At 46.9% G+C, this 12422-nt stretch overlaps 1 protein-coding gene across 1 annotated transcript in view; it reads right to left on the bottom strand.

The window, feature by feature from the left end:
• Window positions 1-9975: 9975 nt before the first annotated feature.
• KIAA1755 (KIAA1755 ortholog) overlaps window positions 9976-12422 on the bottom strand; it is a 48287-nt gene continuing 45840 nt past the window's right edge. The window contains exon 14 of the mRNA XM_050807011.1: window positions 9976-11247. Within this exon, the coding sequence (XP_050662968.1) occupies window positions 10546-11247 (702 nt within the window). The 3' untranslated portion in view covers window positions 9976-10545. The remainder of the gene's footprint in view (window positions 11248-12422) is intronic.

The following is a 12422-nucleotide window of genomic DNA, read 5'->3' as shown; positions in this document are numbered from 1 at the left end:
ACCCAGGCGAGGAACAGAAGCCCTAGAGCTTGCCCAAGCATGAATGGAGGATGGAAGAGGAGGCTTAGGAGCAGGGTGGTGACCAGAGGAACCCTAGTATGCAGGGCAGCCTGACCTGGGGGTGGAGGGAAGGGCCTGAGCCCAGAGCCAGGGCCGCTGCTGCCTCTGGGCCTCTTGAGTCTTGCTCTGAGCCTGTCAGCTTTGGTTCTTCCTCAGTGGGGACCACCTTTCTGTTTTCTACGGACGTAGCTGGACACGGTGGTCCTCCAAACATGCTCCCTCCAGAACCCACCTAGCATCTCTGATTCCCAAAGCCAAATCCTGGGAGAAAAGAATCTTATTGGCTACCTTGAGTCACGTGTCTATCGCCGCACCCAGTCAGCCTACACCAGTGGCCCGTGGCACGGTGGAAACAGAACTGATGGGTGGAGGTTGTTGGACATTTACTATGGGTAGGTAATACTTTGACATGCAGAAAAGGGAGAAGGCTTTTTTCCGGGAGGAGCGTACAGCATGAGCAAAGGCTTTGGCAGCGGGGAATTGGGTGCTTAGTGTGGAGAACACTGAGTGGCTAAGTTCCTATTAGCCTTCCTGTGGCTGCTTGAAGGGCAGCTCTTTCAGCCACATTCCTGCCGCTGTGCCTGGAGCCACGGACACGGCCTAGAGAGCGCAGTCCGGTGAGTCAGCAGCAGAACCCGAGCGAAAACTCCCACCTCCTTTTTCCCAGTCCAGGCTTGAGTGTCTAAGGCGGAGGAGGGAGTAGGGGGAGAGGAACAGGGAGAATGAAATCAAGAAATAACAGGCTTCACAGGAGCGGTAATGACATTTTAACTTGAAAATTGCAAGGAGATGGGAGCTGCGGAGGTGTATGCAAATTTAATGTAGATGAGATGCAAACGAGCCTGCCTGCTCCTGCCTGGCGCACCTGGATGTGGCTCAGTGACAAATCCTAACGGGCACTGCGTGGCTGTGTGATTGATTAGCAAGGCCAACTGGGATGACAACTGCACTCCTGGGAGCTGGGGGAGAGGTGAGACTCTTGTTTCTAGGCAGACCTGAACCCCCTCTGATGGGGGATCCTGAGGTGTGGCTCTACTAGTTCAAGGACAGCAAAGTTAGGGCACATCTACTACTTATATCCCTGCTGGCACCCATGGCAGACATCATTAATCAACCATAGAATTCTTTCTTACTGAGCCAACCAGGTGCTGGAGGCAGCCCCTACTAATCGAAAAGATCTGGCATTCATCCATTCATTCATTTATCTGACAAATTTTGTTAAGTTTCTTCCCTGTGCAAAGCATACATTGAACAGGTAGACTCAATTTCTGCTCTCATGAAACTCACAGTTTAGTAGGGGATATAAGCATTAAATAAAATATTGCAAAATGACAATTGAGATACATGCTATGAAGAAGTAGTACCTGGTTTTTAACAAAAGAGGATTTTGACCACTTCGGAGTGGTCAGGAAAGGCTGAACCTCTTGCTGGTATCTGAAGGATAAGGAGGGCTTAGCTAGTTGAAAAGTTTGAAGCCTTGAGATGAGAAAGAGCTTGTAGCAGACACTGTCAGTGCTACACCCAGATACCTTTAACATACAGAATATGTAAAGAATCTCTACTACAACAACAACAAAATCCAACCCAATTACCAAATAGGTAAAGAACTTGAATAGTTATTTCTCCAAAGAAGATGTACAGATGGCCAACAAGCACATGAAAAGATACATCACCAGTCTACAGGGAAGTGCAAATCAAAATCACACTGAGGAATGCTGTGCTTCCCTCCTCTGGCTTCTCTGTGTGTGTGTGTCTGTGTGTTTTAAACAACTTATATTGAGATATCGCCAATTCACCATGCAATTCACTCATTTAAAGTGTACAATTCAATGGTTTTTAGTATATTCACTGATATTTACAACCACCACAGTCAATTTTGGAACATTTTTATCATCTCAAAAAGAAATCCTGTATCCTCGAGGGATCACTGCCATATCCTCCCACCTCCCCTATCCCCAGCCCTAAGTGACCACTAATCTACTTTCTCTGTATATAGATTTACCTATTCTGGACATTTCTATAAAGGGAGACACATAATATGTAGTCTCTTATGACTAACTTCTTTCATTTAGCATAATGTTTACAAAGTCATCTATATTATTACATGTATCAGCACTTCTTTCCTTTAAACACTTTTTATTGTGGTAAAATATATATAACATTTACCATTTTGTTTTTAAGTGCACAATTCAGTGACATTAATTACATTTGCAATGTACACCCATCACCACTATCTCTTTCCAAAAGTTTTTCATCACTCCAAACAGAAACTCCCTACCCATTAGGCAATAACTCCCCATTCCCACCTCTTCTCAGCCACTGGTAACCTCTTATCTACTTTATGTCTCTATGAATTTGCCTATTCTAGATATTTCATATAATGGACTCATACATATTGGTCCTTTTGTGTCTGGCATATTTCACTTAGCATAATCTTTTCAAGGTGCATCCATGTTGTAGCATGTATCAGAACTTCATTCCGTTTTATGTGGCAGGATAATATTCCATTGTATGTGTGTGCGTGTGTATATGTATATATAACAAAATGTGATTATATAAAACAAGTGGGATTATATGTGTGTATTTTGTTTATTCATTCATCTGTTAATGGACACTTGGGTTATTTCCATGTTTGAGCTATTGTGAATAAAGCTGCAATAAACACTGGCATGCAAGTATCTCTTTGAGTTTCTGTTTTCAAACATTTTGGGTGTATAACTAGGAATGGAATTGCTAGGTCATTCTATGTTTAACTTTTGGAGGAACTTCCAAACTGTTTTACACAGCAGCTGCACCATTTTACATTCCCACTAACAATGTATAAGGGTTCTAATTTCTTCATGTTCTTGCCAACATTTGTTATTTTCTGCATTTAAAAAGTTATAGCCATGCTAGTAGCTACGAGATGGTATCTCATTGTGATTTTGATTTGTATTTCCCTGTTGACTGGTGATGTATCTTTTCATGTGCTTGTTGGCCATCTGTACATCTTCTTTGGAGAAATAAGTATTCAAGTTCTTTACCTATTTGGTAATTGGGTTGTATTTTTTTGTTGTTGTAATAGAAATTCTTCACATATTCTGTATATTAAACTCTTATCAAATAGACAATTTGCAAATATTTTCTCCCATTCTATATGTTGCCTTTTCACTTTCTTGATAATTTCCTTTGATGCACTAAATATTTTAATTTTGATAAAGTCTAATTTATCCATTTTTATTTACATTGATCGTACTTTTGGTGTCATATCTAAGTATCTATTGGCAAATCCAAGCTCATTAAGATTTACCCCTATGTTTTTTTCTATGATTTTTTTTTTTTTTCTGAGACAGAGTCTCGCTCTGTTGCCCAGGCTGGAGTTCAGTGCTGTGATCTCCGCTCACTGCAAGCTCCACCTCCTGGGTTCACACCATTCTCCTGCCTCAGCCTCCCGAGTAGCTGGGACTACAGGTGCCCGCCACCATGTCCAGCTAATTTTTTTGTTTTGTTTTGTTTTGTATTTTTAGTAGAGATGGGGTTTCACCGTGTTATCCAGGATGGTCTCGATCTCCTGATCCACCCACCTCGGCCTCCCAAAGTGCTGGGATTACAGGCGTGAGCCACTGCACCTGGCTTTTTCTGTGAGTTTTATAGTTTTAGCTCTTGTATTTAAGTTGTTGATCTATTTTTAGTAATCTTTTTTATATGGTGTGAAGCAGGGGTCCAACTTTATTCTTTTACATTTGGAAATTCAGTTGTCTCAGCATAATTTGTTGAAGAGACTATTTTTTCTCCACTGAATGGACTTGGGATCCTTGCCAAAAATCAATTGGCCATAGATGCATGGTATTATTTTGGGATTCAAAATTCTATTCCTTTGTCCATACATTTATCTTTATGGCAGTACCACACTGTTTTGATTACTATACCTTTGCAGTAGTTTTTGAAATGGAAAACTCTGAGTCCTCCAACTTTGACCTTCTTTTGCAAGATGTTTTGGCCATTTGGCGCCTATTGCAATCTGTTTTAAATTTGAGAATTGGTTTTTTATTTCTGGACAAAAAAGCAGTTGGAATTTTGATAGGATTACGTTGAACCTATATATTGCTTTGAGTGGTATTGACATCTTAACAATCCTATCCATAAATATAGTGTGTCTTTCCATTTATTTAGGTCTTCTTTAATTTCTTTTAGTAATGTTTTGTAGGTTTCTGTGTATAAATCTTTCATCTCCTTGGTTAAATTTATTACTGGGTATTTTATTCTTTTAGTGCTGTTGTAAATGAAATTTTGCTTTCTTAATTTCTTTTTTGAATTGTTTGTTTCTGGTATATAAAAACACAACTGATTTTTGTGTGTTGATCTTGTAACCTGAAATTTCGCTGAATTTATTAGCTGTAGTAGCTTTCGTGTGGATTCTTCGGGATTTTTGAGATATAAAATAATGAGATCTGATCTTTTAAATACATAAATAGTTTTACTTCTGCTTTTCCATTTGGATGCCTTTTTTCCCTTTTTCTTGTCTAATTGTGCTGGCTAGAACTTACAGTAAAATACTGAAGAGCAGTGCTGCAAGTGGGTATTCTTGTCTTCCTCCTGACCTCAGAGAGAAAGCTTTCAGTCTTTCACTATTGAGTTTGATGTTCATTGTGGGTTTTTCATAAATGCCTTTTATCATGTTGAGTAAGTTCACTTTTATTCCTATTTTTCCGAGTGTTTTTATCATGAAAAGCTATTGCATTGATTGAGATGGTCATGTGGTTTATTTTCCTTCATTCCATTAATTTGGCATATTACACTGATTGATTTTCTTATGTTTAGCTATCTTTGCACTTCTAGAATAAATCCCACTTGGTCATGCTGTATAATCCGTTTAAGATGCTGTCATGTTTGGTTTGCTAGCATTTTGTTGAAGATTTTTGCATTTATATTCATAAGGTATATTCATAAGGTTAGTAATTTTCTTTGTTATGTCCATATTTGGCTTTGATATCAGGACAACAGTGGCTTCATAAAATGTTCAGAAGTGACTCCATTCCTTTTTAATGGCTAAATAATATTTCATTATGTGTATATACCATATTTTAAAAATCCATTCAATAGCTAATCAACATTTGGGTTGCTTCTACTTTTTGACTATCAGGAATAATTCTCAATAAGCATTCATGTATAAATTTTTGTGTGGATATGTTTTCATTTCTCTTGGGTATATACCTAGTAATGGAATTGTTTGGTCATATGATGACTTGATGTTTAACAGTTTGAGGAACTGGCAAACTGCTTGCCAAAGTAGTTGCACCATTTTACATTGCCATCAGCAGGGTATGAGAGTTCTGATTTCTCCACATCTTCACCAACACTTGTTATATGTCTTTTTATTATAGTCATCTTTGTGGCTGTGAAACAACATCTCCTTGTGGTTTTGATTTGCATTTCCCTGATGGCCAGTAATGTTGAATATCTTGTCATGTGCTTATTGGCCATCTGTGCATCTTCTTTGGAGAAAAGCCTATTCAGGTCCTCTGTCCAGTTTAAAATTTATTATTATTAGTAGTAATATTTAGTTGTGAGAGCTTTTTACATATTTTTGGTGCAGAATATTATCTTTTATGGGCCCACACTTGCAACTTTCTTCCAAGGTCTGCCCTGGAACTATCGGACTCTGCTTTGTGCCACATGATTCTGCAGAAAGCCTGAAGTGCCTTGGAGGTGTAAAATATCCTCCAGAGTTCCCCCAGGCAGCCAGGCAGAGGCTGGGACTTGGTCTGAAATTGCACCTTGGCTTCCCTCCCTTCCCTGTTCTGCTTCCCTTCCTGGTTTCTCTTGTGATCGCCTCTTCAATGAATCACCTGTACCTGAATCCTCACCCCGAGGTCCACTTCTGGGGAACTTGATCTCAGAAAAAGCTTGGAATGGCTGAGGAACTGAAAGCAAGTTATTGCTTCTGGGACTCAGAAGACATGGAGATTGAGATGAAGCTGAAGTAGAGGGTAGAGGCTGACGACACAGGCTTTGTAGATCACGGGAAGGTTGGGTTTTCTATCTGGAGAGTTATGGGGTGCTACTGTTCAGGGTTAAGCAGGGCTGACATTATTTTACATTTTGAAAGACTCCTCTCGTTTCTGGGTGGAGAACAGATAAAGGGGATCCAAGTGACCGCAGGAAGACCACTGAGGACCCTGTTATAGTTGTCTGGGGCTAGAGGATGGAGGCTGGGATGAGGGTGAGGACGATGGAGGGAGAGAGAAGTAGAAGATATCAGAGAGATCAGGAGAGTGAATTTAGGAGTTAAGGGGAGGTTTGAGGACAACTTGCAAGTTTCCGACCTGGGTGCCTGGATGGATGGTCAGTGCACAGAGAGGGAAGCAGGACTGGGAGGGCAGGTCAGAGGTTCCACATACAAAACAACACCAATTTTCCCTTCCCTGGTCTGACCTAATCCCTCCATCTCACAGATGGGGAAAGGAGATCCTAAGGAAGAACACGGCTACCCGGAGTTCCCCAGCGTGCCCCAGGCAGAGGGCAATGGGACTCCCAGAGTCCCGCCGCCTATCCAGAGCACTAGCTCTGCAGGGGACTCTGGCCTCAGAGAGCTATTTTCAGCTGGGCTTTGGGACCAGGCAAATTTGTCCTGGGCTGGAGGCCAATTCACAGCCCCTGGAGAACAGGACATCTCTGCTTTATGAGGTCAGACTGTATTCTGACCCCAGCCAGCCACCCTGTCTGGATCTAAAGTGGGTGTGACAGCCACCCTGTCTGTGTCACAAGGGTGTGAGGGGCCTACCTCAGAGTGGCTGACAAAACACAGAGTCATCCACAATCCTGGATTTGGCATTGATCCAGAACCAGGCCCCGACCCTGTACTTTCTCCTTCTTGGCCCCTTTCCTGGCTGTGTGACCTTGGGCAAGTCATTGCCCCTCTCTAGGCTTTAGTCTTCCCATCTGTAAAATGGGGCCATCTCAGAGTATGACCTCTGTGACCGAAAGGGTTGTAGTAAATATCAGATGGGAAATATATGGACAAAAAAGTGTTTTGCAAACTGTAAAGTGCCTAGACTTCTGTTTGGGCTCAGCCCTATGTCTGCCCCACATGACTGCCCAGCAGTGAAAAGTCTTTTCAAAACTTTGTTCCTTCACAAGATGGCTACTCCTCTGGAAAAGAAGAAGGCTTGGTGCAGAATACAAGGATCCAGAGATCTTATCTTCCTGACCCAGCAGGCTTGACAAATCCAGTGAACAGATGGGAAAACTGAGGGGCACCTGTCTATTCACAGGCACTAGGCTGTTAATCCTGGATTCAAAAGCAGGGCTCTCCAAGATGAGAAAGATCCTCATCCATCCAATGCCTCCATTGGAAAGATGGGGTAAACTGAGCATCCGAGAGAGGACGCAACCTGCCTCGGGTGACCAGGCCATCAGCAACAGGGAAGAGTGGCACCTGAAGTGCCTGACTTCCAGGCTGTGCTCCTCCTTCTGCCTCTTGCCTACCAGCCCCTTGAGCTTGCATCACAGCGGGATGTACACAGTCACATCACTAGCTGACCTGGGGTTCCTTGAAAGCCCATCTTCTTCCACCAGAGCAGGCTTCAAACTTTGTTTAAAAATCCCATGGAGGGGACCTGTGGCCTCTGCCTCCTCAGAGCAGCCTCTCAGGGACCGAGGCTTTGCTGATTCAAAGCTATGTCATCGCTCACAGGGAATCTCTGGGGGAGGCCATGCCATGCCCCTACTGTGGGCAGGCTCAGGCAAAGCCAATAAACCAGGCCCAGGGCAAGTCCAGCTCTGCCCCTCATGGTGGCACTGGGCAAGGTACCGCCAAACCTCTCTGAGTTTCAGCTTCATTCTCAGTAAAATAGGGTGGAATCCCTCCTCACAATGTTGTAAAAAAAAAAAAAAAAAAAATCAACAAGCCCTGTAAAGTTTTTAAAGGATTTAGCTCAAAGCTAGGCACAAAGAAAATGCAAAAGAAACATTAGCTGTTATTATTTGTTGTTTTTATACATTGTTACTCATTATGATATTTCATTTCTGCATTCCCTTCTTCCCCAGGGGATGCGGCGAGGGGAGAGATTGTCGGGGTACAGTTCTTTTTGGGGATAGAAGGATGCACAAGGTAGCCTTGGGGACTCCTCCTGCCCAAGGATTCTTAGATTACCTATGCCCACTTTGCCCCGCTTCCTTCTAGCAGTAGCTGTGGTCTCTCACAAGTCAGTTTCCATCCCAGCACCCCAGGTTCCATGGCTCCCTGTCTGTGGTCCCCACTGGCTGAATGCTGTTGCTATGGCAACTGCATTTTAAGAGCCTTCGGACCTCTCTGAGGCGACAGGCATTGATGGAGATGGGCTAATCCCACACCTCATGCATCCTTGGGCCTGTCTGGATGGAAGGCAAGGAGTGAAATGCAAGAATCAAACCTGGCTTTGGGTGGGGGGCTCAGGCCCCAGCCCCGGGTGTTCCCCCAAACGCACCCCCACTTTGCTGAGTCACACAGGAAGAGCACTTGACTACAAACGCAGATTCCAGCCACCGGCCAGCCCCAAGAGTCTATTTTAACGTCTGGGGTAGGATGCCCTAGCAAGCCTTTTGACCGGCTCTGCTCATGGCTCTGAGGCAGGCAGGCTCTAGACCACGCCCGGGGAAATCTTCAGTCTTGGAAGATTCCTGAAGCCATTTTAAGTATTGAGTGTGCGACTCTTGGCTGAGACAGCTCCTGAGAAGCCCTAGTTGTCCTCCTATGCCTGGCCCAGGCCTGCCTGTCTCCCCTTCACAGCCTCATTGCAGGGGACCTGTGCCCACCAGCCTCTTTCTGGAGCCAGGAAAATTCAGAGCTAGGTGACCAAGAGGCCACTTCAGTAATGCATCCTACTGCAGAGGCAAGGCAAACACTGTCAGCTTAATGACACTCCAGAGAGGCGCTGGCAGGGGCCACTCGGGGCAGTATGAAGGGTGGCCATCTGGATGCTCCATCTAAGACCCGACAGATAGGACCCTTCTCACGGTCCCCAACCACCAGGACCCAGCCACCCACAGAGCCCCAATGGCACTGGATCACAGAGGTTGAGCCTGGAGAGGTGGACGTTGGGCAGGGAAGGGGACAGAAGACATTGAGTCCAGGGAGGCTTGGTGGGGAGGTGAGAGAGAGAGGGGACCTTGAGGGTGGAGAGGATTCTCTCTGGAGGACAAGGACAAGATTCCACAGGGTTCCCTGAACTTGAGAATGAAGGTCCATGCCTATCGAAGGGGCCTCGTGACACAGGGAGCACAGAAGACATGTCCTTCCCTTCTGAACACAGGAACTGGCCTCCGGCTCCAGGAGGCAATTCTCTTTGCCAAGGCCAGTGGAGCTGGCTGTGCATGCCATCTACAAATGCCAACTCCTGAGGGTTGGCAGATAAATGCCCTGGATGCCTTACCCCTCAGGGGGTGTTCGAGGATTCCATGCTGTCTTTCAGAGATCTCCAGCAAGATCTAGCTCCAGTTGCCAACATGGAAATTTGTTTGAGGGTGGGGCACAGTGGCTCATACCTATAATCCCAGCACTTTGGGAAGCTGAGTCCACAGGATCGATTGAGCTTGAGATCAGCCTGCCTGGGCAACATAGCAAGACCCCATGTCTACAAAAAAATAAATAAATAAGCTGAGCATGGTGGTGCATGCCTGTAGTCCCAGCTACTCAGGAGGCTGAGGTGGGAGGATCGGTTGAACCCAGGAATTTGAGGCTATGATTGCACCACCGCACTCCAGCCTGGACACCAGAGTGCAACCTTGTGCCTGGGTGGGGAGGTGGAGCAGGGGGAGGCAATCCCAGCACTTTGGCAGGCCAAGGCAGGAGGATCACTTGAGCCCAGGAGTTTGAGACTAGCCTGGGCAATGTAGTGAGGCCTCATCTCTAAAAATAAAATGCAATGAATTTTTAAAAATTAAAAAAAAAGAAAATTTGCTTGACAACGTCCTCTTTATTCCCTTTGCAGACTCACCTCCTACTCCCCCAGCTGAGGTTCCTGGATCAGCACCAAACACACTGATCCTTAAATCCTCATCTCAGGGTACATTTTCCTGGAATCCAAGACAAGGAACCACTCCCGAACCTCCCCAAAGATTCTGTATGAGGGCAACGCTGGCCTTCGTGGCCGAGAGGAGAGCTGTGTATGTTCCTGAGCTACAGGTGGGTGTCTGCCTGCCTGCGAGGGAGACCTCTGGAGGGGTCTGTGCCAACAGTTCTTTCCACAATGAGAGCCTGGAGGGATGGAGCCAATTACACACTTTATTGCGCCCTGGTTCTGACGCCCACTCTCGCTACTCTGCATGGGTGAGGATCGGGTCTTCCAGGAGTTTTCTGGAGCCAGAGGCAGGTCGACAGTTCTCACCGTCCCAGCAGAGGCAGAATGTAAAACCAGTGCTCCCTGGCGACGTCTCACTGGGACTGACCAGAGCTCCCAGCTACCCCTCCAGCTGGGCCCTGTCCCAGTGCTCCCGGAGGCTGGTGCCACTGAAGGGGGCTCTCAGCTAGAGGGAGGCAAGGGGACTTGTCTGGGGTGAGTCCTCAAGGGATGTCTGCGAGTCTGTCCCCTCTGAGGAGAAGCTGCCCCCAGTGGGGCGAGGGACCTGGCTCTGCCTTGGGGGCTGCTGCCAGAAGAAGGTGGTGGCCAACGAATGCTCGTGGGCAGGGTCAGGGAGCTCGTGGGCGCCTTTGCCGTCTTCAGCCTCTGCAGCCCGGCCAGCTTCCTGGGGTGGAAAGCCTGCCTGGAAAGTTCTGTTCTGTTCCCCTCTGGGGGCCCCAGGAGGCCAATAGGACTTTGGCGAACGGTCCCTGCCCAGTGAGTCTAGTGGGGGCTGGTCCCACCTCCCCTTAGAAGCCACCTCTACACTCAGACCCTGGCCCTTGGCCACCACCCCTCTTCGTTCTGGTTGCACTGAGTGAGCAGTGGGAGTCTCTGGGCAAGAGCAGTGGGTCAGTGCCTTCTCCAGGAGCATCCGGATCTCCTCATGCCTGATCCGGGCCTCCTCCCAGAGCTCCTGGCCCAGGCCCGCCCGGCTCAGGGAGGCCACCTGCAGCCCCACGGCTGCGAGCTTCTCAGCAGGGAACTCAGATGCCAGTCGCTGCAGGTAGCGGTGGAGGCGGCGCCGGTCCTCAGGACTGACCCTTGAGGCCTTGTCCAGCCTGAGCTGGGCCATCAGGTCCTGACAGTCCATGTGGAACCAGGTCATCTAGGGGACAAGAAAAGAGGGAGGTGGGGACTCAGGCTGGAAGTGGGACTGTGGAGGACTGAATTAATACATGCCCCATGCCAGGGCCCCGCTCGGCTTGGCCATGATCTTCTCCACTGACCATGATGATCCTGGTTTCCCTGTCTTCCCTGGGGTTCACACACCTGCCATCTGGAAACAGCCCCCAAGCACCCTGAGGATCATCAGACACTTTTTTTTTTTTTTGAGATGGAGTCTCGTTCCATTGCCCAGGCTGGAGTGCAGTGGTGTGATCTCGGCTCACTGCAAGCTCTGCCTCCTGGGTTCAAACAATTCTCCTGTCTCAGCCTCCTGAGTAGCTGAGGCTATAGGCACCTGCTGCCATGCCCAGATAATTTTTGTATTTTTAGTAGAGACAGCGTTTCACCTTGTTGGTCAGGCTGGTCTTGAACTCCTGACCTCAGGTGATCCACCCGCCTTGGCCTCCCAAAGTGCTGGGATTATACGTATGAGCCACCGCGCCCGGCCCATCAGACACGTTCTAATAGACCTATGGGCCAGCAGGGACTTAGCTCTCTCTGGGGCTCAGTTTCTTCTTCTGTAAAATGGAAGTTGCACTAGATGAGCATGAAAAGCCTTTGGAGAGGTGAAATTCCTATCTGTGGTTGTATTAACCTCTGTGAGTGCTGTGAGGGAGAGTCTGGCTAATGTTTATTGAGCGCTGACTATGTGCCAGGTTCTGTGTGTCTCAGGCAGGATCGCACTGAACTGCACCAGCAGCCCATTTCACAGAGAAGAAAACTGAGGCTCAGAGAAGTGAACTCACTTGCCCTAGGTCACACAGCAAGTCAGGAAGGAGCTAGGATTCCACTCAGATCTGTCCTCCAAGCACCTCAGTGGGCAGAAGGAGAAACGGGCCGGGCAGGGGTGTGCCCTCACCATCACACCTCGAGACCGTCAGCCACACCAGGCCCGGAGGCCCCTCCCTCCAGCCGAGCCTCTGCCCCATTTTGTGATTCTGTCTGTCCCCGCTTCCCCCACAAAATGTCTGCAGACTGCAAAGAAGCCAACACATTCCCAGCAGCTCGTGAAAAACATAATCTTTCTCTCCATTAATTTAGAACACGACAGCGAGCTGTTAGGCTGTAGGGATTGGAGAACCATTTTCTCCGAAAAGAACATCTTTCCACGGATTA

The sequence above is a fragment of the Macaca thibetana genome, chromosome 10 (genome assembly GCF_024542745.1).
Source record: "Macaca thibetana thibetana isolate TM-01 chromosome 10, ASM2454274v1, whole genome shotgun sequence".
NCBI lineage: Eukaryota > Metazoa > Chordata > Mammalia > Primates > Cercopithecidae > Macaca > Macaca thibetana.
Note: the sequence above shows the minus strand (reverse complement) of the source record. Positions and strands in the feature narration are given on the sequence as shown.